Source organism: Schistocerca gregaria, chromosome 8 (genome assembly GCF_023897955.1).
Source record: "Schistocerca gregaria isolate iqSchGreg1 chromosome 8, iqSchGreg1.2, whole genome shotgun sequence".
Lineage (NCBI taxonomy): Eukaryota > Metazoa > Arthropoda > Insecta > Orthoptera > Acrididae > Schistocerca > Schistocerca gregaria.
This window is the reverse complement of record NC_064927.1, coordinates 259,789,159-259,811,383: the sequence shown is the minus strand read 5'-3', so window position 1 is coordinate 259,811,383 and position 22,225 is coordinate 259,789,159. Positions and strand designations below refer to the sequence as shown.

The 22,225-nt window shown below is 41.5% G+C and overlaps 1 protein-coding gene across 1 annotated transcript in view; it reads left to right on the top strand.

Moving 5' to 3' along the window:
* LOC126284971 (hydroxyproline dehydrogenase-like) overlaps positions 1-22,225 on the top strand; it is a 123,891-nt gene that overhangs the window by 80,612 nt on the left and 21,054 nt on the right. Inside the window, exons 6-7 of the mRNA XM_049984249.1 lie at positions 3,972-4,123; positions 9,976-10,136. Of these exons, the coding sequence (XP_049840206.1) occupies positions 3,972-4,123; positions 9,976-10,136 (313 nt within the window). The remainder of the gene's footprint in view (positions 1-3,971; positions 4,124-9,975; positions 10,137-22,225) is intronic.

Here is a 22,225-nt window from a genome sequence, read left to right as displayed (position 1 = left end):
AGAGACAAATTGTGAAAAAAGGATATGTGGCGCAACGTGACTAAAAGATGGGGTCAGTTGATAAGCCACATCGTGAGGTGTCTAGAAGTCGTCAGTTTGGTAATGGAAAAAGTATGAGAGTCAAAATTGTAGAGGAAGGGAACGGCTTGAATATAGCAAGTAGGTTCAAATGGATGTAAGTTACAGTAGGAAATGTAGAACACACTTTGCATACAGTGATCGCGCTACAGAAATTTTTATAGTTCCAGGATGACCACTTGCCACAGCCTTATGATGCCATCATCTGTAATTTCACCTATTATATAAAATACAAAATTTCACATACCTTATGAAACTTGTTATAAAAGGGCCATGTTTTATTATATGAAGTCAAAACATAAAAGGCACTACACAACAAATACATATCTCGATTTAAAAACGCACGATTGATAACATCCTTGTACTATCCATGCGTATCAGCACCAGATGTGACTTTCCTAAGCTTGCCGCACAGCCCTACGCTACAGGCAGTCATGGATACATGCATACACGGCGGGATCGCGCGCAGGCTGAACGTGAGCTGTGACGTCACCGGGAATCCTCTGGCCACATTGAACTGCTTTGAATCTTACAGGCAAACGGCGCTCACATGTTTAAGTCATATGCAGGTATGATTGTAGTCGAGATTTTCAAGGTCTCAGTGTATGATTGTTATTAAGTATTATATTAGTTAAGCTATTGTTTTCTGTAGTTGGTGAAATGCTAGTGTAAAGCGTCCAAACTCCGTCTTTTTCAAATTTTGTTTATAAATCTGACTGAGTTTTCAAAACGCTAAGGCTTACCCTTAAATGCATGATTTTTTATTTCAAGCTGCAAAGGTTACCACGTTTAGTTTATAGTACCTACATTACGAAAAAAATATTAAAAAAAATTGTAATTAAATTAACAAAGCATTATTGTTGACAATCGCTACAAACACAATACAGACCTAATTTCAAATATGTCGTAAACACACTCGAATTAACTGTCTACACCATATCTACTTACATTTTCAAAATAAAAAAGTAATTTTCAAACCCACAAATCAGTGCACAAACATCAAAAAAACATCTCTACTTTCCGCCAAAACACACGCGCGGCAGTACATCCACACAGCTGACTGTCGAACTGGTTCAATTCATCCTGCCATTTATGATCGCTATGAAGAACTACTAGCAGTTTAGCAGCTGCAGTACAGTGTATACAATTAACTACATAACGAATTTGTTACCAAATGTTGCTCAGTATAGGATACATCGAAGAACTGAAGTCTGTGGCTGATCAGCTGCACTATGCATAGAAGGGTTAAATCAATGAAACCTGGTGGTAAATTACTTGAATCTCATTTTTAATAGTGACTTCACTAGGAAGAGGATATTCGAATGCGTTTATGACAAAAAATAACGCTTTGTCAGGTAGGCAATGTAGAGCCGCATTTGCAATATCTTCACATGAGCAGTTAGTACACCGTCCATTCATAACGACTTGTTGCTGTCAGAGAAATAACCCTGAATCACTTTTTGAAAATGTTTTCATTTGAACAACTCATTGCTACATCAAGAGAGGCAATGCTTTTGGCAAAGGTCTTATACAGAGTGAGGCGTGTAAAACCGGCCTGTAAAGTCAACGCACAAACATCAAATGAAATTTTTGGTAAGTTCCTATGGGACCGAACTGCTGAGGTCATCGGTCCCTAGGTTTATACACAACTTAATCTAACTTAAACTAAGTTACGCTAAATTTAATGTATTGAATATGATTATTCACTTTCACAGTAGGTGCGGAAGTGTCCTCCGCCCACTTCAGCACACGTGTAAGCACGCTTCAGGAGATTCATATATACTCTTGTCAGTTCCTGTGTTGTGATGTTGTGATGCTTGGATTTTCTGTCGACCAGTACCAAATTTATGTACTTAGACAGGTGGAACCACCCCTTGTCACTCATGATGAGCCTTAGTGGGTGCAAGACGCTACTGGAAACATCCCTCAGCATCCATGAGCAGAAATTCACTCTCTTCTGCAGGTCAGGCTCCTTCAGCTGTTACACAACACTTGTGCGGTACTGTTTTAATAACTTCAGTCCCCTTAAAAAACCTACTTTTCTCACTCACATAAACCTGTTAAATTAACCTCTTGGTTGACTTACGAGGACTTCTTGTCAATATCTCCTTCACCTGCCTTTTAATCCAGGTGGTCTATTCCTGGAAGCATTTTCAACCGATCCTGTATGGTGTCATTTTTCAATCAGTTCCTGTATAGTGCTTTTTACTGGCACAGAACGACCCGGAAACTTCTCCTGAAACGAATTCTTTGTTTTCACACAAGATACAATGCGAATGAACGCTTCAACAATGGAAACAAGCTCGGGTAACGAATACGGCATTATCACACACTAACATGTACCCGGCTTCACACATTTAGGCCTTTCTCTCAACTGGTCTCGACAAGTTTCACTAGCTGTGGCTGCAGGTGCTTTACACAACAAAAAAGGTCCGCGCAGTGTTGCTACGTGACAGGAAATGAGCCGGCCAGAGTGGCCGAGCGGTTATAGGCGCTTCAGTCTGGAACCGCGCGACCGCTACGGTAGCAAGTTCGAACCCTGCCTCGGGCATGGATGTGTGTGATGTCCTCAGGTTAGTTAGGACTGATGACCACAGCAGTTGAGTCCCATAGTGATCAGAGCCATTTTGAACCATTTTGAGAGGAAATGATTAGTTCGTGCACGACTGCTTGGACAGCTTGCTCGTTTTCCATTACTATTGACGCGCCGGACACTCTGGAACATTATCATTGCGTACGACGGGCCGGTTTTACGTGCCGCGCCTTGTATTTCTGTTTCCACAATTTCTAATGGTTGTCGTAAGTACATATTGTCGCATTCTCAGCAGTGCTAGTTTTTAAGGTTAACATTTTATCGAGTAGTAATTACTTCAAAACTTGGTAATACTGAAGCGCCTAAGAAACATATACAGGCATGCGTATCCCGATGCAGAGATACGTAAACAGGAAGAATATGGCGCTGCGGTCGGCGACGCCTATATAAAAACAAGGGTCTGGCGCAGTTGTTGGATTGGTTACTGCTGCTACAATGGCACGTTATCATGATTTAAGTGAGTTTGGACGTGGTGCTATAGTCGGCCCACGAGCGATGGGACACAGCATCTCTGAGGTAGCGATGAAGGGGGATTTTCCACTACGACCATTTCACGAGTGTACCGTGAATATCAGGAATCCGGCAAAACATCAAATCTTCGACATGGCTGCGACCGGAAAAAGATAATTCATGAACGGGACTAACGACAACCGAAGAGAATCGTTCAACGTGACAGAAGTGCAAACCCTTCCGCAGACTGCTGCAGATTTCAGTCCCGGGTCATCAAGTGGCAGTATGCGAACCATTGAAAGAAACATCATCGATATATCCAGAATGAGATTTTCACTCTTCAGAGGAGTGTGCGCTGATACGAAACTTCCCGTAAGATTAAAATTGTGTGTCGGACCGAGACTCGAACTCGGGACCTTTGCCTTTCGCGGGCTAGTGCTGTACTAACTGAGCTACCCAAGCACGACTCAGGCCCCGTCCTCACAACTTTAGTTCTGCCAGTACCTCGTCTCCTACCTTCCAAACTTTACCGAAGCTCTCTTGCAAGTTTCGCAGGAGAGCTTCCGTAATTCTCAATTATCTCTGGTTTTATTTTATACAGGTCTCATTTGCTAATTTTCCTATATACTTTTTATTTTGCAGTTTTGTCTACTTTCATACAATTCTCCTTATTATAGGTCTGAATCTCGTTAATTTCCAGTTTTTTGTATTGACACATTTTCACAAATAGCTGCGTAGCTACGCTAGTCAGAAAGGTATAATATTGCAAAGAATAGCTGTCTGGTGTGAAATTATGACTTTGATTTAACGGTTAAAATGTTATGACTTCATATGTAAACGACAATTCCAGGGAAAGCAGCTTCATCGAAATCCGTGCGGTTACTGGTTGATGCAGAATACAGTTACGTCAATGGAGGCTGCAGTTTGATGACCCTTGCAATGATGACTGTTTTCAACCAGGTGTCACCAGTGATCGGATATACTTACCAGTGCTACTTTAAGGTATGTACTAAAACGAATCTAGTATGTAAATTAATTTCTTTTATTTCCACCAATAATCACAAAGCTTTTGGTCCTTAGACTACCAGTCCGATCAGTAGTTCATTACCAATAGTAATAGAGCCAGTATGGCTGTCAGAATGGCGGCCTAGTTTAAATCATAGTTTAAATATGTGCGACGATGCTATGCTAATTTTGTGACGATGCCACTATGGCTTTATTATTTTAGGACATGTTACAAGACAGATCTGAAGATGGTCATTGCTGACCGAAACTGGTAGTCTAAGGCCCAAAAAGTTTGTGATCATTGGTAGAAAGAAATGAAAGTCATTCTACATTTCCGGGATCATTACTTTGAACCGCGGCTGTTTCGAAACTTGTGACATGTACATCTTTTTCAACATTTGAGAGAATAATCAGATGAGAAGGGAATGTATACCGTTACAGGATGTGTGTGGAAGGTAGAATGTGGGTATAGAAGTTGGTCCTGTTGCACCCATTGAATGATCTGTGCGGCGTAGAAATAGGTTCTCGGGACACACTACAGTGGTGTGCACGTAAGATGGCGACTGTTAATTAGCATGATGTGCAGTAGCAAGGGGCAGTGTGGTAGTGTACCACGTGGCGTTCCAGCCAGAAGTGTCTATATGCCGCATCTGTCTGTAGCGTCTGTTTTGGGTTGCACAGAAAATATTTAACGTTGACTTTTATGTTAGTTCAGGTATGCTGAAGGTTCTTGGCTCTTGTAGTATTCATTCTGGGTGGCACAAAGGAAACATTACGTTAACAATAAAGGGGAGGGGAGGAGGTTCAAAATGGCTCTGATCACTATGGGACTCAACTGCTGTGGTCATCAGTCCCCTAGAACTTAGAACTACTTAAACCTAACTAACCTAAGGACATCACACACATCCATGCTCGAGGCAGGATTCGAACCTGATACCGTAGCGGTCGCGCGGTTCCAGACTGTAGCGCCTAGAACCGCTCGGCCACCCCGGCCGGCAGGGGAGGGGGGGGGGGGGGTAACAATTTTCCGAGTAGAGGATTTTTTTCTACGTCGACAAAACGCCTTTGCAGGAGAACAATAACATAACTGTCAAAATGAATAGTTTACAGGAAAGGCAGAAAGCAAAATGAGATTTTTTTAAAAGTTCATAAAACAACAGTAAAAGTATCTATGGAATTGAAAGTTGACTTAATTGTGGCAGTAAGGTTCTCTACGAAATACAAAAATTATTTCCTTCAAACAGCATCCCATTCACGCCCTTGCAACCTTTTAAGTAAATGTGTCATTGTTCTTCCGACATTGTTATCGAAATTAACAAATACGAATAAAGAAGTTGTGTGGGAAAAAAATGAAGTACACTAGACTCTAGTTAATTCGGCCATTCCTGGCACATAATGGGTGCTGGATTAGCGGAAGTGCCCGATTACTGAGTGTCTGAAATTATTTTATTCATTTATTTAGTTTTTTATTTATTTTGAAAACAAAGGATATAGTGTACTGTGCTTTATTAAACCGAAGGATACAATTTTAAAACATATTGGATATACTTTATTACATTCAAAAATACATTAATTTTCAAAGAAAACTTAGTCCTTGAGTGTGTACTGTACATAATTGTGCAGCCGTATCACTCATGTCTCTAATTTTTAACCGTCGCAATGATGATACGCGATGGCGGCATGCTTCATCGCGCAACCGCTTTACAAGCATTACATCGGTATTGCATGCATCTGGTTGTTGCATAATGTACTCCAGGAAGACCTCGACAGCCCCAGCACCAGCAGTGTGAGAAATCTTCATACTCTCTCCTCCTGTGTCTTCTTCATCTCTTTCATGATTACTTTCTTGCAAGCTTCTGATTATTTCTTCATCTGTGAAAGTTTGGTCCGTATCACAGTTGTCCTCATTCAGCCACTTAGTAACATCTTCATCATCAATTTCTTCTCCTCCTGGAAGGTTGTGGAACATGTCAGTGTACAAAATAATTGATAATTCCGAATTGACTGGCTCATCGCTGTCACTCACCACTGGAGCCAACTCAGCATCAATGGATGGCCACAATTTCCTCCAGCTCTTCATTATGGTAGCACTCTCCACTTTATCCCATGCTTTGGCTGCTTGGAAAACAACATAACGTATGTTAATTGCTTTCCACGCCTTCATCATAGTCTCGATACTGTTGTTTTCACTTTCGTTCAGCAAGGAGACGAGAAGTAAATATCGATAATGACGTTTAATTGATTCCAAAATACCTTGGTCCATGGGCTGAATTAGGGCTGTCGCGTTGTGTGGGCGAAAAAGAACGTGTACACCATCGGACTTTAGAGAAACATCTGAAGGATAACTGTGAACATTGTCAATTATAAGGATAGCTTTCAGTGGAAGCTTTTTCTTCTTTAGCTCTTTTCTCACTGCTGGTGCAAACGTTTCATGGAACCACCGAGAGAACATTTGTCTGTCCACCCACGCTCTCTTCTGAGCGCAATACTGCACTGGTAGAGTATGTCAGTGTGTTGAAAATAACGTGGATGTTGGGATTTTCCAATCACCATAAGCGGTAGTTAATGACTCCCATTTGCTTTACAACACGCCATTAATGTTACGCGCTGTTTCTGTTGCTTGTAACCATGAGCTTCCGTCTCGTTCAAGGCAGCTGATGTTTTGGAAGGAAGCATCTGGTAAAAGAGTCCTGTTTCATTAGCATTATACAATGCGTCAGCAGTTAAATCTTCTTCCTCTATTATCTTCCGTTTCTTACTTACATATTCATCAACATCCATATCCAGAATGAGATTTTCACTCTGCAGCGGAGTGTGCGCTGATATGAAACTTCCTGGCAGATTAAAACTGTGTGCCCGACCGAGACTCGAACTCGGGACCTTTGCCTTTCGCGGGCAAGAGCTCTACCAAATGAGCTACCGAAGCACGACTCACGTCCGGTACTCACAGCTTTACTTCTGCCAGTACCCCGTCTCCTTTTTTAACATCCATATCGTTAGCTGAGCGACTTCCCCGGTGACTGTCAGCTGCCGAATGCCATGTCGTTTCTTCCAGTTTGATAGCTAAACTTCGCTTATTGCGTTGTTGTATGAACAATCTATAAGGAGCTATGTTCAATTCTTCATTCTCACTCTTTCGCATAAGTTTCCGTTTTCCCAACTCACTATTCATTTGTGTTGAATACTGTCGAATGAGTTTCAGGGAGAGCATAAGGGAACAATTGACAGGAATGGGGGAAAGAAATACAGTAGAAGAAGGATGGGTAGCTTTGAGGGATAAAATAGTGAAGGCAGCAGAGGATCAAATAGATAAAAAGACGAGTGCTAGTAGAAACCGTTGGGTAACAGAAGAAATATTGAATTTAATTGATGAAAGGAGAAAATATAAAAATGCAGTAAATGAAGCAGGAAAAAGGAATACAAACGTCTCAAAAATGAGATCGACAGCAAGTGCAAAATGGCTAAGCAGGGATGGATAGAGGACAAATGTAAGGATGTAGAGGCTTATCTCACTAGGGGAAGATAGATAATGCCAACACGAAAATTAAAGAGACCTTTGGAGAAAAGAGAACCACTTGCATGACTATCAAGAGCTCAGATGGCAACCCAGTTCTAAGCAAAGAAGGGAAAGCAGAAAGGTGGAAGGAGTATATAGAGGGTCTATACAAGGGCGATGTACTTGAGGACAATATCGTGGAAATGGAAGAGGATGTAGATGAAGATGAAATGGGAGATACGATACTGCGTGAAGAGTTTGACAGAGCACTGAAAGACCTGAGTCGAAACATGGACCCGGGAATAGACAACATTCCATTAGAACTGACGGCCTTGGGAGAGCCAGTCCTGACAAAACTCTACCGTCTGGTGAGCAAGATGTATGAGACAGGCGAAATACCCTCAGACTTCAAGAAGAATATAATAATTCCAATCCCAAAGAAAGCAGGTGTTGACAGATGTGAAAATTACCGAACTATCATTTTAATAAGCCACAGCTGCAAAATACTAACCCGAATTCTTTACAGGCGAATGGAAAAACTGATAGAAATCGACCTTGGGGAAGATCAGTCTGGATTCTGTAGAAATATTGGAACACGTGAGGCTTTGTTCCATCAATGTGATGATTTTGATACAGTCTGGCATGGAGAATCTGTTCCGAGTTATTGTCCATCACTACGAGGCACACGGACAACTGTGCATTCACAAAAACTCAGCTCTTGTGTACCGTCTTTGTTTACAAGTCGTTCAAATGGGTCTAAGCACTATGGGACTTAACATCTGAGGTCTTCAGCCCCCTAGACTTAGAACTACTTAAACCTTACTAACCTAAGGACATGACACACATCCATGCCCGAGGCGCAGGATTCGAACCTGCGGCCGTAGCAGCAGCGCGGTTCCGGACTGAAGCGCCTAGAACCGCTCGGTCACAGCGGCTGGCTTACAAGCCGTGACTGCTGATGAGGTACAGTGGCATCGGCGAACGAGTTCGCGTTATGTTAAGGCCTTGCCGCTCCGTAAGGTCACCGAAGTTATGCTGTGTAGGACATGGGCACTACTGCACAACAAGAGTGGTGCATTGTAAGAAGAGCGCTAGCCGGAGTGGCCGAGCGGTTCTAGGCGCTACAGTCTGGAACTGCGCGACCGCTAAGGTCGCAGGTTCGAATCCTGCCTCGGGCATGGATGTGTGTGATGTCCTTAGGTTAGTTAAGTTTAAGTAGTTCTAAGTTCTACGGGACTGATGACCTCAGCAGTCAAGTCCCATAGTGCTCACAGCCATTTGAACTATTTTGTCAGAAGAGCGTCCATGTTCCGGGTTTATTGCAGACAGTTCTGCTGTGGTTTGGACAACATATACATCACTGTGTATGTCAGATAGTGCAGCAACAGGATACCTACTCCAAAGTTGATACACGCGAGACGGTATGAGACTGTATGAACTGTCGGCTAGTTAGAATGATATTAGCGGAAACTAATGATAAGTCCAATGGTGGATTTTCAGTGTACCAGTACCACTATTCTGGAACTCTATCTCACAAGGATCGGAGGACATCACCTCGAACGGTCAAATACTAAGGGCGCGAAAGTAATAAGCTCATTGCTTTCGTGTCCCGTTATGTAAAAAAATCGACAAAAAACGCCAAGAACTACTGTTACTGACATTCTCGCGTAAGTGAAAGACATCTTACCATATTTTCTCAGATAACGACAGAAAACTTTGAACATACCCTTAGTTATTCGTTCTTGCAGTAGAGGGCCCACCCGTTTGCTTGGTCATTTTATTCTGTGCAGTCCCAAAAATTTCTACCATTGGAGTTCTGCGTCCATCTCGCAGCTCACTGAACAATAAAAGTGAAGAGCCCAGATCTGGCTTCTCTCAGAAGTTGGCAGTCTTGTTCCTCTTAGTGCTTAGTGCTTAAGAGGCCATTTGCCCCATGTATCCCGATTCACGGCGAACCATAGAGAACAAGACATTTCTGTCGTCCGTACTACAGTTCTGCTATTGCTCACGTCGTTTTCCATTTACTCTTACGCCTGAAGAAATTACTATCTGGTCAACATTTTAACAGTAGCTAAAAGGTACAGGCATCTGTCACACATTAATTAAAATCAAAGGCAGCAGATTTCTAAGGCACCAAATTTTACTCCACGGTAATAAATAATCTCATTACCTGCTGCGACTGTATCGAGAAACTGCCCAACGAGTGCTGTATAACGTTCGAATAAATCATTTCAGGCAGCTGTTTCTATTAACAGCACTAGGGAAACTTACGCTCTCGTGTACTCTAGTAACATGTCCGACCTTTTTCTCTCCACAATTTTCACTTAAATCTTCTTCTTGTTGGAATTTAAAGGGCGCCTCTGACATGCTCTCACAAGAACTTAAAATACTGGAAGAGCTTGGAGCATGTTTCGCAGCAAAACTCGTCCGAGGCGCTTACTTGGAAAAGGAGAGGCAACAACCTGTCCCATTAACCTGCGATTCATATGAGGCCACAGGAATCAATTACTGCAAGTAAGTACATTTTCCCTAGTACTCGATCTAATTTTTGTAATTATACAGGCTGTAGTAGAATTATTTTTATTATTTTGTGCACACTGCTTTTAGGCACAGGGCTGCTGCAACTGTTGTTATAATATGTATATCTTATAAGTTGATAATGGCGTAGGGGTCGTATCCGATGTTGTTAATGAATACTTTTTAGTAAAAGTGAATCTGCCTTTTGATAAAACAATAGAAACCGGACAAGTATGAGAAGAACAAGTGCCCTGGGGGTTCTGCACAAACTTAATCATGTAAAAGGTAAACTTTCACGGCCGGAATTGTCACAATTAATAAAATATTCCGGGCTATTATGCCGTGGTCGAAGGGATTTCACTTTAAAACCCGACGTTTCCTCCCCATATGCGGAGGACTTGTCAAGAAGAATCGTAGCTTTGTCGAATGTCCAATTCACACCCTGGCTCGCTACTGACTACTGCAAAATTTCGCTTCCGGAAACGTCCCGCGCAGTGGCGTGACGTCACATGTTTCGAAAACGCGATCGCAAATGGCCGTTGTCGGCTGCCGTCGTCAGCTGTTACTATCATCCCATAGTGGAAGACTGATACACATCTTCTTCAGCAGCGGAATCCAAATTTCATTCAGTTTCACGCCCTCCTCCTTCCTATTGAAATTCCTAGGATGTTTCATAGTCTCTATGGCCTCTCTGTATAGCGTTTCGTGGTATCCGTTTGTGGCTGTCAGTACTTGAGTCCTATCAAAATGAATGTGGTGGTCTCCTGGCTGTGAAGCATGTTCCGCAACAGCTGATCTGTAACTCCCCCCTTTCCTGCAATTGCCCTTGTGCTCTTCTAGTCGTTCTTTGGCAGTTCTTTTTGTAGTACTCAGTACATCGCCCCACAACTACACGGAATCCTATAAATTCCAGCTTTTTCCAGCGATGGCGAGAATCCTTGGTCAATTTTAAATGATGATGTATCTTCCGTGTGGGTGTGTAAATTACCGCGATGTTCAGCTTTTTCAAGATTTTTTCTACGCGCTCAGTCACGTCCTTAATGAATGGCAGGAAAACTTTCGAGTTCACCGGAGCTATGATTTCTACACGGTGGTCTTAACGCTCTTTTCACCTCGGCGAGCCGGTCGGAGTGGCCGAGCGGTTCTAGGCGCTTCAGTCGGGAACCGCGCGACCGCTACTGTCGCAGGTTCGAATCCTGCCTTGGGCATGGATGTGTGTGATGTCCTTAGGTCAGTTAGGTTTAAGTAGTTCTAAGTTCTAGGGGACTGATGACCTCAGATGTTAAGTCCCATAGTGCTCAGAGCCATTTGAACCACCTCGGCGAAGGAATAACCATTCGTAAGCAATGTATTGTTGAGATGTTTTAATTCTGCGTCAAGCAGCTGTGGTTCCCAGATTTTCCTTGCTCAATCCGCCAACGTTTTTATGAAACTTAATTATATTTACTAATATCGCCTGTGGCCGACATTACACCAACTGTGTATTAGTCATTCCACGTCAATTCAAATCAGTAAAGTAACATTTTCAACCTGACCATCTCAGATTTCTTTCAAATTTGGTGCATTCAATGGCACAGGTAAGAGATGGAAAAATACCAATTTGCAGATGTGTATTACAACTGTGAAGAAAGTTACAGGTCTGAAAAGTTTGGAATATTTGTTAAATTTACATGCGTTGTCACAACATAGATGAGTGTAATCCTGGTTCTAATTCAGTTACAGCAATGAAACTGACCTTGAACATCTCAAAACACCCCGTCTTTAATTTTTTTAAAAAAAATATATTTAATTGCTCCAGTATGGTACTATAAATATGGTAAATATCAAGATGACACACCAAAGGCATCATGCACAAAAAATTATTTTGTCAATTTAAGTACACCATCAACATGCAGTAAGCAGCTATGTACCCAGTTTTTCTATAAAACCAGCCAATAGCAGTTACTTTTATTCAGACCAGTTCTTTAATATTTCTAGCTGTGAACATCCAATGAGAGACACTTTTATTTCAACCAACCAACATTAGCCTGTTTTAGTGAACAGCCAATCAGACAGACTTATTTCAACTAGCCACCATTAGTCCACTGATCTCTATATATTATGCAAATTTTGTGTGCTTTATAGCTGTGGCTTGTTTAACAAAGTGCAGTGTAAATGCGTCATAATGTAATATTTAGTAAAAATGGATTTCAAGTGAAAATTTTATTGTTGCAATCCGTTTAGGAAAGAAGGTCATGCAAGAGTGCAGAAGAATTTAAGGAATGTTCAGGAGTGGATGATAAACAAATATCCTAATGTATTGTTAGGTGGAAAAATTTGCAGTAGAAGTAGAAAAAATATCGCAAAACCCAACAATCGCTGCAGATGTTGCCTCATTTGTGCCAGGTACTTCCAGAGAAGATTTAAGTGAAGATGAAGTAGCATCAGATATGGCACTCGATGGCTAAAATAGTAGCGTTCAGTATTTAGGTGGATCTCCTGTGAAGAAAAAGAGGTTTCAGAGTGATAAAAAGTACCCAAAGCAAAAACTGAAAAAACAGCCTCTGTGTTGGAGCATACTTACGTGGCACAACGGGGAAAAGAAGAGAGTGAAAATGGAGAAAGTGAAATTATTACCCATCTGAAAGATAAGTTTCACAATTCAGACCGTATGTGCGATAAAATACAAACTCTAACTGTACTTCCAAACAGTTGGAGTATAATGAAAACTATGCAAGAATTGTCTGCTTCAGATTACATGGTACTGAGAGCAAAACAGTTAGTAGCAGAACATGGTATATTAGTGACACCAAATCCAAAGCCAGGTAAGACATTATGTGAGAAAACTGTTCAGTGTGGCGTGATTTTTACTGTGATCATGACGTGAGCCGTATGATGCCAGGAAGAAAAGACTTTGTGTCTGTGAAGGAAAAGCTAGTTTTCCACAACCTTAAGGAACTGTATGCGTATTTCAAACATAAATACCTAGTTATAAATATTGGTTTCTCCAAATTTTGTGAGTTGCGGCCAAAGCATTGTGTTCGTGCCAATGTCAGTGCAACCCATGCTGTTTGTGTGAATTTCAAGTTAATGATTGAAGGTTGTAAACTTGAAGCACTAACAAAGAGTGAAGAATACACATTACCATCATACAAGCACTGTGTAGCATTTGTTACATGTACTCCTGCACTATCAGCATGTTTCTTAGGTTCATGTCCCTATTGTCCAGGCGTGACAAGACTACCTGATTATCTGTATGGTCTGTTTGGTGAGGACTGCATTGATGAAAGTGCATATAAGTGTTGGTTAACTACAGGCGGGGTAGTTCGAGGGGCTATAACAAAGTTAACGGATGATTTCATTGAGGTGTTTGCATCGAGGTTACAACAGCTCCTACAGCACTCATTTATCTCCCAGCAGCAGTCACGTTTCTGTAAAATCACTAAAGGTCTCAAAGGAAAGGTTTCTTGTTCTTTGTGACTGCAAAAAGTTACTCCTTCATGATTCAGGATGAGGTACAAGGATTCCACTGGAACAATTCACAGGCTGCAATTCAACCATTTGTAGCTTACTACAGAAACTCAAGCACTAATGAAACATGACTGCCTTCAGCATGATACAGTGCGTGTTTATTCTTTCCAGCCAAATTTCATCAATTTCTTTAAATCTAACCCGGGCCCTTAGGAAGACAGTCTGTCGCGCTGACCACTAAGTTACCGGGGGCGGACCCAGTGAACAATGTTAGGTACCCGAACAATCTGTGTTGGCTCGGAAGGCTTCGTTACTATGATGTTTTGTTTACCACTGCTGACAATAGCAAAGGCCTAGCAGTCGTGCATTGGAGATGCGTTATTGCAAATAAGCCATCCGCAACATTTAACCATGAAAGTCCCTAGAATGAGACATTACGAAACACTGTTACTTTGACAGCTCATTTCTACAATAGCACAAGATCGGTACGCGGGTTTGAAGTTGCTAGCAGTGCGAGAGAAAAGGGAAACTTTCATCATATGCGTTTTCTGATGTCAACTTCCTTTGACCTCTCTCAGCGGTACGTACACACCATTTCTTTGTTCACACCTATGGCTATGAACCTTTCGCATTAAGTAAGTTTCATTAGCCTCCTTGTATAATGAATATTAAAAATTGGTAGCCGGCCGGGGTGGCCGAGCGGTTCTAGGCGCTACAATCTGGAACCGCGCGACCGCGTCCTGCCTCGGTCATGGGTGTGTGTGATGTCCTTAGGTTAGTTAGGTTTAAGTAGTTCTATGTTCTAGGGGACTGATGTCCTCAGAAGTTAAGTCCCGTAGTAATAAAAAAAATAAAAAATAAAATAAAAATTGGTACTTCAATTTTCGATGTTCGCGTGTTTAACATTATGACAGATAATAATAATAATAATAATAATAATAATAATAATAATAATAATAATAGTTATTATTATTACTATTTCGTGTGGTTAAGTGGCCAGGGGCAAGTCTTCCTATTGGATGCCACTTCGGCGACTTGCGTGTCCCCAATCTTCCCGAGTTATCCGACCTGGGAAAGTGGACCTATAATTTACTGTGAAATCGAACCCACATGTTGCTTCTGGCGATTTCTCACATCGGTGAGAGGTGAAGGATAGGTTAAAACGAATCCTGGAAAATCTGTCGTCCGACCGAGGTTCGATCTCGCGAACTCACGGTTGACAGACAAATGTTTTACTGGTTTTTTTCCCCTTCATTTTGTTTGTCATTGTCCTCTTCATTTGATCTGTGCGAACGTCACGCGACACTCCTAGTTCATCGTTGAATACTTCTCTCAGTTTTTTTTTCTTTTTTTTCTTTCATGCTGGCCGAACAGGCTGAGCTGTCGGGCCGGCTTGGACGGCCACGCGCGATACGCATGATCACCGAGTTTGCGAGTATCAAAACATGTGACGTATATAGCCGTATCGTTCGATTGCGTTGACTTGAAAGCTTAAATTATTTACACTTCCTCCAGGAGACCGTAGATCTTAGGATTTGACATAAATTTGAACTTTACGTACTTTAAAAAGAATTACTTTTACATACTTTAGGAACGGATTGCTAAAGCCAAAACAATGAAAAAAACGTCCATACAAACTTATGCCCTAAAACCTTTAATTATAATCGCATATAGAAACAGATGTAAACGAGAGGAAACTTAATGGACATCCTGTGGTAACTAATTTTGGTGAAATACCTCAAATAATAAACAGATAACAACAGGAAATCATCCAGCCTTGTAGCTCAAGTATTGAAGCAAACCGAGAGAGAATATCTAAGTGTAATGAAAGCCTACAGGATCCCTTCGACAAGATACAACACGGAAAAAATAATAATATCCCAGAACATATAACTAAGACAGAACAACAAAGTAATGAGACCGCAAGCATAATACACTTCGTACACCAGGATAATTAGACGCAGTTCTTTAATTAAAAATATAAAAACCTAGAAATAAATCTTCTCAAAAACACGTTTGACCAATCTGCATAAGAGGAAATTGGAAGAACAGGAAATCTCAGGAATTATAATAGAATATTGAGAAATATTTCTGATACTTTCCTGAAGAGACAATTGAAGTTTTATGGCCAAATTTTCAGGAAAAATTACGCCGGGATAACCGCGCACCTCAGCACGCCACTCTGGGTTCGAGGAAGCGCTGCGGTCCCGATTCGAATTCACCGGGTGGTTTAATGCCGACTGCCTGTGTCAGCGAGCCTGGATGAGGTTTTTAGGCTGTTTCCCACACGCGACTAGGTGAATACCGAGGTCATACCAAACGTCCTGCCTGTCGGTTGAAGGTTTCGCAAACATTTAGAAAACGTTCGCACAATTTCACGCGGATAACACTAGACCCAGACAGATGCAGTATACAGATTCCGTCCTGGAAGGCGGAAGACGAGGGGGGTTCCAACAGGAAGGGCATTTACCACCCTTTACCACTAACACTGCCAAATCGAAAAATTAACACCTGTCGATACGAAATAAAGGTCAGTAAAAAGGTCAAATTTTTCATAATGATTTCTCAAGCTGACCAGAACGATTGTTAGTTTATTCATCTCAAGGAATGTTACGAACAGTTCGCTGCTTGAATCTGAAAGAGGTCTCCAGAAAATCAGCATCACAGATGAGATGGGACAGAATAGACCTGTATCCATAACACTTGGCGCAAATCATCAATATTTTATTCACATCCACTTACATAGGGAAAAATAATCATTGTAATACAATAAGGAAAATCAGTGCGCACGGAAATGCTTGTGGGTTCGTTATCTCGGGCTCTGCTCGAGAGTGGAACGTTAGAGGAATTGTGTGAAAGTGGTTCGATAAATCTCTGTCAGGTATTTCAGTGTGAATCGCAGCATAGTCATGTAGATTTAGATGTAGACATCCATTTGGAGACCAACCGAGAATTGGAATCATAAGAGCATGGACATAAGAACGGAAGTGAAACTTCAGATAAGATGTGAAAGTACGTATTTTGGAGAAGAACAAATGAAACTCATCAGCTAAACAAGTTTCTCGGTTGAAACTTCCTGGCAGATTAAAATTGTGTGCCGGGCCGAGACTCGAACTCGGGTCATTTGGTTTTCCCGGCCAACTGTTCCACCGTCATTGTCTGGCACAAAGTTTTAATCTGCCAGGAAGTTTCTTATCAGCGCACATTCCGCTGCAGAGAGAAAATTTCGTTCTGAGTTCCTCGGTTGTAAATTTTCATGTAATAATAAATGTAAATATACTAATTCCTATCATAGCTAACACTTGGTTCAAGAATCATAAAAGAAGGTTGTATACATGGAAGAATCCTGGAGATACTAAAAGGTATCAGATTATATAATGGTAAGACAGAGATTTAGGAATCAGTTTTTAAATTGTAGGATATTTCCAGGGGCAGATGTGGACTCTGACCACAATCTATTGGTTATGACCTGTAGATTAAAACTGAAGAAACAGCAAAAAGGTGGGAATTTAAGGACATGGGATCTGGATAAGCTGAAAGAACCAGAGGTTGTACAGAGTTTCAAGGAGAGCATAAGGGAACAATTGACAGGAATGGAGGAAAGAAACACAGTAGAAGAAGAATGGGTAGCTGTGAGGGATGAAGTAGCCAAGGGAGCAGAGGATAAAGTAGGTAAAAAGACGAGGGCTGCTAGAAATCCTTGGGTAACAGAAGATATATTGAATGTAATTGATGAAAGGAGAAAATATAAAAATGCAGTAAATGAAGCAGGCAAAAAGGAATACAAACGTCTCAAAAATGAGATCGACAGGAAGTGCAAAATGGCTAAGCAGGGATGGCTAGAGAACAAATGTAAGGATGTAGAAGCTTATCTCACTAGGAGTAAGATAGATACTCCCTACAGGAAAATTAAAGAGACCTTTGGAGAGAAGATAACCACTTGTATGAATATCAAGAGCTCAGATGGCAATCCAGTTCTAAGCAAAGAAGGGAGGGCAGAAAGGTGGAAGGAGTATATACAGGGTTTATACAAGGGCGATGTACTTGAGGACAATTTAATGGAAATGGAAGAGGATGTAGATGAAGACGAAATGGGAGATAAGATACTGCGTGAAGAGTTTGACAGAGCACTGAAAGACCTGAGTCGAAACAATGCCCCGAGAGTAGACAACATTCCATTAGAACTACTGACGGCCTTGGGAGAGCCAGTCATGACAAAACTCTACCAGCTGGTGAGCAAGATGTATGAGACCGGCGAAATACCCTCAGACTTCAAGAAGAAAATAATAATTCCAATCCCAAAGAAAGCAGGTGCTGACAGATGTAAAAATAACAGATGAATGGAAAAACTGGTAGATGCGGACCTCGGGGAGGATCAGCTTGGATTCCGTAGAAATGTTGGAACACGTGAGGCAATACTGACCTTGCGACTTATCTTAGAAGAAAGATTAAGGAAAGGCAAACCTACGTTTCTAGCATTTGTAGACTTAGAGAAAGCTTTTGACAATGTTGACTGGAATATTTTCTTTCAAATTCTGAAGGTGGCAGGGGTAAAATACAGGGAGCGAAAGGCTATTTACAATTTGTACAGAAACCAGATGGCAGTGATAAGAGTAGAGGGGCACAAAAGGGAAGCAGTGGTTGGGAAAGGAGTGAGACAGGGTTGTAGCCTCTCCCCGATGTTATTCAATCTGTATATTGAGCAAGCAGTAAAGTAAACAAAAGAAAAAATCGTAGTAGGTATTAAAATTCATGGAGAAGAAATAAAAACTTTGATATTCGCAGATGACATTGTAATTCTGTCAGAGACAGCAAAGGACCTGGAAGAGCAGTTGAACGGAATGGACAGTGTCTTGAAAGGAGGATATAAGATGAACATCGACAAAAGCAAAACGAGGATAATGGAATGTAGTCAAATTAAATCGAGTGATGCTGAGATTAAGAAATGGGACACTTAAAGTAGTAAAGGAGTTTTGCTATATAGGAAGTAAAATAACTGATGATGGTCGAAGTAGAGAGGATATAAAATGTACACTGGTAATGGCAAGGAAAGCGTTTCTGAAGAAGAGAAATTTGTTAACATCGAGTATAGATTTATGTATCAGGAAGTCGTTTCTGAAAGTATTTGTATGGAGTGTAGTCATGTATAGAAGTGAAACATGGGTGATACCAAGAAGAGAATAGAAGCTTTCGAAATGTGGTGCTACAAAAGAGTGCTGAAGATAAGGTGGATAGATCACGTAACTAATGAGGAGGTATTGAATAGGATTGGGGGGAAGAGGAGTTTGTGGCATAACTTGTCTAGAAGAAGGGATCGGTTAGTAGGACATGTTTTGAGGCATCAAGGGATCACAAATTTAGCATTGGAGGGCAGCGTGGAGTGTAAAAATCGTAGAGGGAGACCAAGAGATGAATACACTAAGCAGATTCAGTAGGATGTAGGTTGCAGTAGGTACTGGGAGATAAAGAAGCTTGCACAGGACAGAGTAGCATGGAAAGCTGCATCAAACCAGTCTCAGGACTGAAGACCACAACAACATACTAATTCCTAATAAACGTCCAAAATGTACTCTTCATCCTTTCATACACGCAAGCGTTCGCACCCGCTCAAACACTGCTGGGTGTCATCGAACGCTTTCATAGATTTCCATTACACGTTAATGAGGCAGCGCCTCTGTGTCGTGGGCGTCTGCTGCATAAACCAACAGTTTAAGATGGCATCACCTATGATAATCTTATGGTTTGAGATGGGAGGAACTAGTCCATCCCTACACATCCATCTACTATGGTAGATATCACACATTGTTTCTAGAAAAAATGTGACTTAAATGTGTCAGTTTTATGACATCTGGATCAGCTGCACAATGATATGGAGTGAGTCAATTTACAGACTATATATATATATATATATATATATATATATATATATATATATATATATATATATATATATGTGTGTGTGTGTGTGTGTGTGTGTGTGTGTGTGATATGTTCGTGAGTATGGCTATGTGGTGGCCATTTATTGGCTACTAGTCGACACACTAACTGATATGTAAAATGTGTTACCGTATCGCTCTTTAGTAGTGCATATGTGGGGATACATTTGAATTTTGCTTTTTTTAATACACCTGTTACCAGATTTTAATACATTATCGTCTACAGAATAGAAGGAATTGTTCCAGAGAAGTGATTTTAGACTATATTTAAAAGGTGCTTTAGAACCTGTCAGACATATCATTGGGCAAATGATTTTTTTAGCTGCACATTCAACTCTTTTCTGTGCCATTGACTGCTTTAAGGAGGAGTAATGAAGATCCTTTCTCCTAGTGTTGTAGGTATGATTGTAGACTAACACCACGTACTGTTCCCTTCGCTCCCTTTCGAGCAATCAGTAATTTCACAATTATGAGTTAACGCAGAAAATTATGCCCTAAGACATTAATAATTGGAATTGCGTAAAATTTGTTACAATATTGATTTCAGCCTTTATAAAACTAGCAATTATACAAAAAAATGCTATTGATTGTTTCGGCATCAACAGTATACGAGTGTTGGAACTTAAAATAGCGGCAACTATTTATTCACAAGCGATACAAAAGAGTTACATGTTTTGCACCTGTTACTGTCCTTCAAAGTAGTTACCAGCGTTGTGTAGAACCCGTTACCAGCGATGTGGAAGGCGTAGTATTCCATTAGCAGAGCCTGTTCTGTTGATGGTGCGAATGCAGAGGTCTACTGCCTGTCAAATCTCTGGAAGTTCTGAAGCGAATGCCTCAAAGTGGTTCCTTCACCTTCGGAATCAAATCAAAGTCACAAGAACTTAAGTCCAGGGAGTATGCTGGATGGTACAATACTTCCCATTCCCACTGACCGAACAGAGCAGCGCCCGCGCATTGTCGTGCAAAATGATGGGTGGGTTGCGCAGAAAGTGTCTCCGCTTCTTTCGCAAGGCTGGTTGCAGGTGACGCTCCAAAAACCAACAGTTATACTGTGCATTGACAGTCCGCCGTGGAGGAACGTAATGCGTTAGAATAACATCATCACAGTCGTACACGAGAATCACAATATTTTTCACCATAGCCGGCAGGAGTGGCCGAGCGGTTCTAGGCGCTACAGTCGAACCGCGCGCCCGCTACGGTCGCAGATTCGAATCTCGCCTCGGGCATGGATGTGTGTGATGTCCTTCGGTCAGCTAGGTTTAAGTAGTTCTAAGTTCTAGGGACTGATCACCTCAGAACTTAAGTCCCATAGTGCTCATTGCCATTTGAACCATCATTCACCATAGTGAGGCTCTGATGGACTTTCGACTTTCGCGGCGACCCATAATGACGCCATTCGTTGGGTTGGCGTTTAAATTTTGGCTCATACGAAGTGGCCCATGTCTCATTCAGTGTCACGATACGGCCTAAGAAAGTCCCTCCTTCGCGCTGATAGCGCTCCACGTGCGTCTGAGCAGCGTCGTAACGCATCCATGTCTGCATTTCCGTCAGGTCGTGTGGAACCCACCGTGATGCAATTTTCCGCATGCCCAGGCGTTCCTTCAGCATTCGAAGCACAGTCATATACGCTAATACAGTTTCGTGGGCGAGCTCACAAATCGTATGGCGTCGTGTCCACTAACGCGGCAACAGCGTGCACTACTTCTTCAGAGACACTAGGACGACCTGCCCGATGCATGTCTGCCACAGTTTGCAGACCTTCGTTGAAGGCTTTTACCCAACGTGCCACTGATCTGTACCGCAATGGCGATTCCCCGCAAGTCTATGAAGACCTTGATGATACTGTCGTGCTGTACGAGCTCTGGAACATGCAATCTTGATCCAACTCCGTTGTTCCTGTTTCAAAAACATAGTAACACCGTTATGTTAGACCGCTCGCTCACGAGTGACTGTTTTTCCCTCGATTGAGCGCACGCCGGTGACGTGGGACGGGCGAGTCCATTCGCTCGGCGGTAAGGTAGGTATGTCAACAACGTGTGCTATCAACGACTATAATAGATTCCATTGGATAGTGTCTCCGCAGCAGTGATGCCACCACTATTTAAGTTCCAACCTACGTATTCTTTCTACTGCAGAAACAACAGTTCCAAAACCCTGTTCAAAAATTTATAAAACTGCTATGAATTAAGAAGCAAGTTAGTGGTCTGAAAAAAAATGCGTCTTTGTTTGTTATTTCTCTGTAACAAAAATTCTTATAAAAATGCATTATTTCTTAAAATATATGCATGGAAAACGTGGATGACGAGACACCACGATGACACACTGGATTTGTTGGACAAAGTCTATACGACCGTTACAGAGCTCATTTGGCTTGGAAACTTCGTGAGAGCGAGTATAACTTACAGTATTCTGAATTTCCTTTAATTACTAGGTTTATAAATTCATGCTTCTCCAACGAAAACAACCTCAGACGAACCTACATAAACAGTCTATATTGCTGGCTCGGAAAATACAATTACATTGAACGTAACTATAGTATCGAAGACCTCCATATTCATTAAATATACATGCCTTTGAGAGATTGTTATCTTTGAGAGATCGTTATGCGTCCGCAGCAAGGTACAGTCGATTTGAAGCCTATGTTTGAATCTGAATCTCCTTTCATTACTAGGTTTATAATTTCATGCTTCTACAACG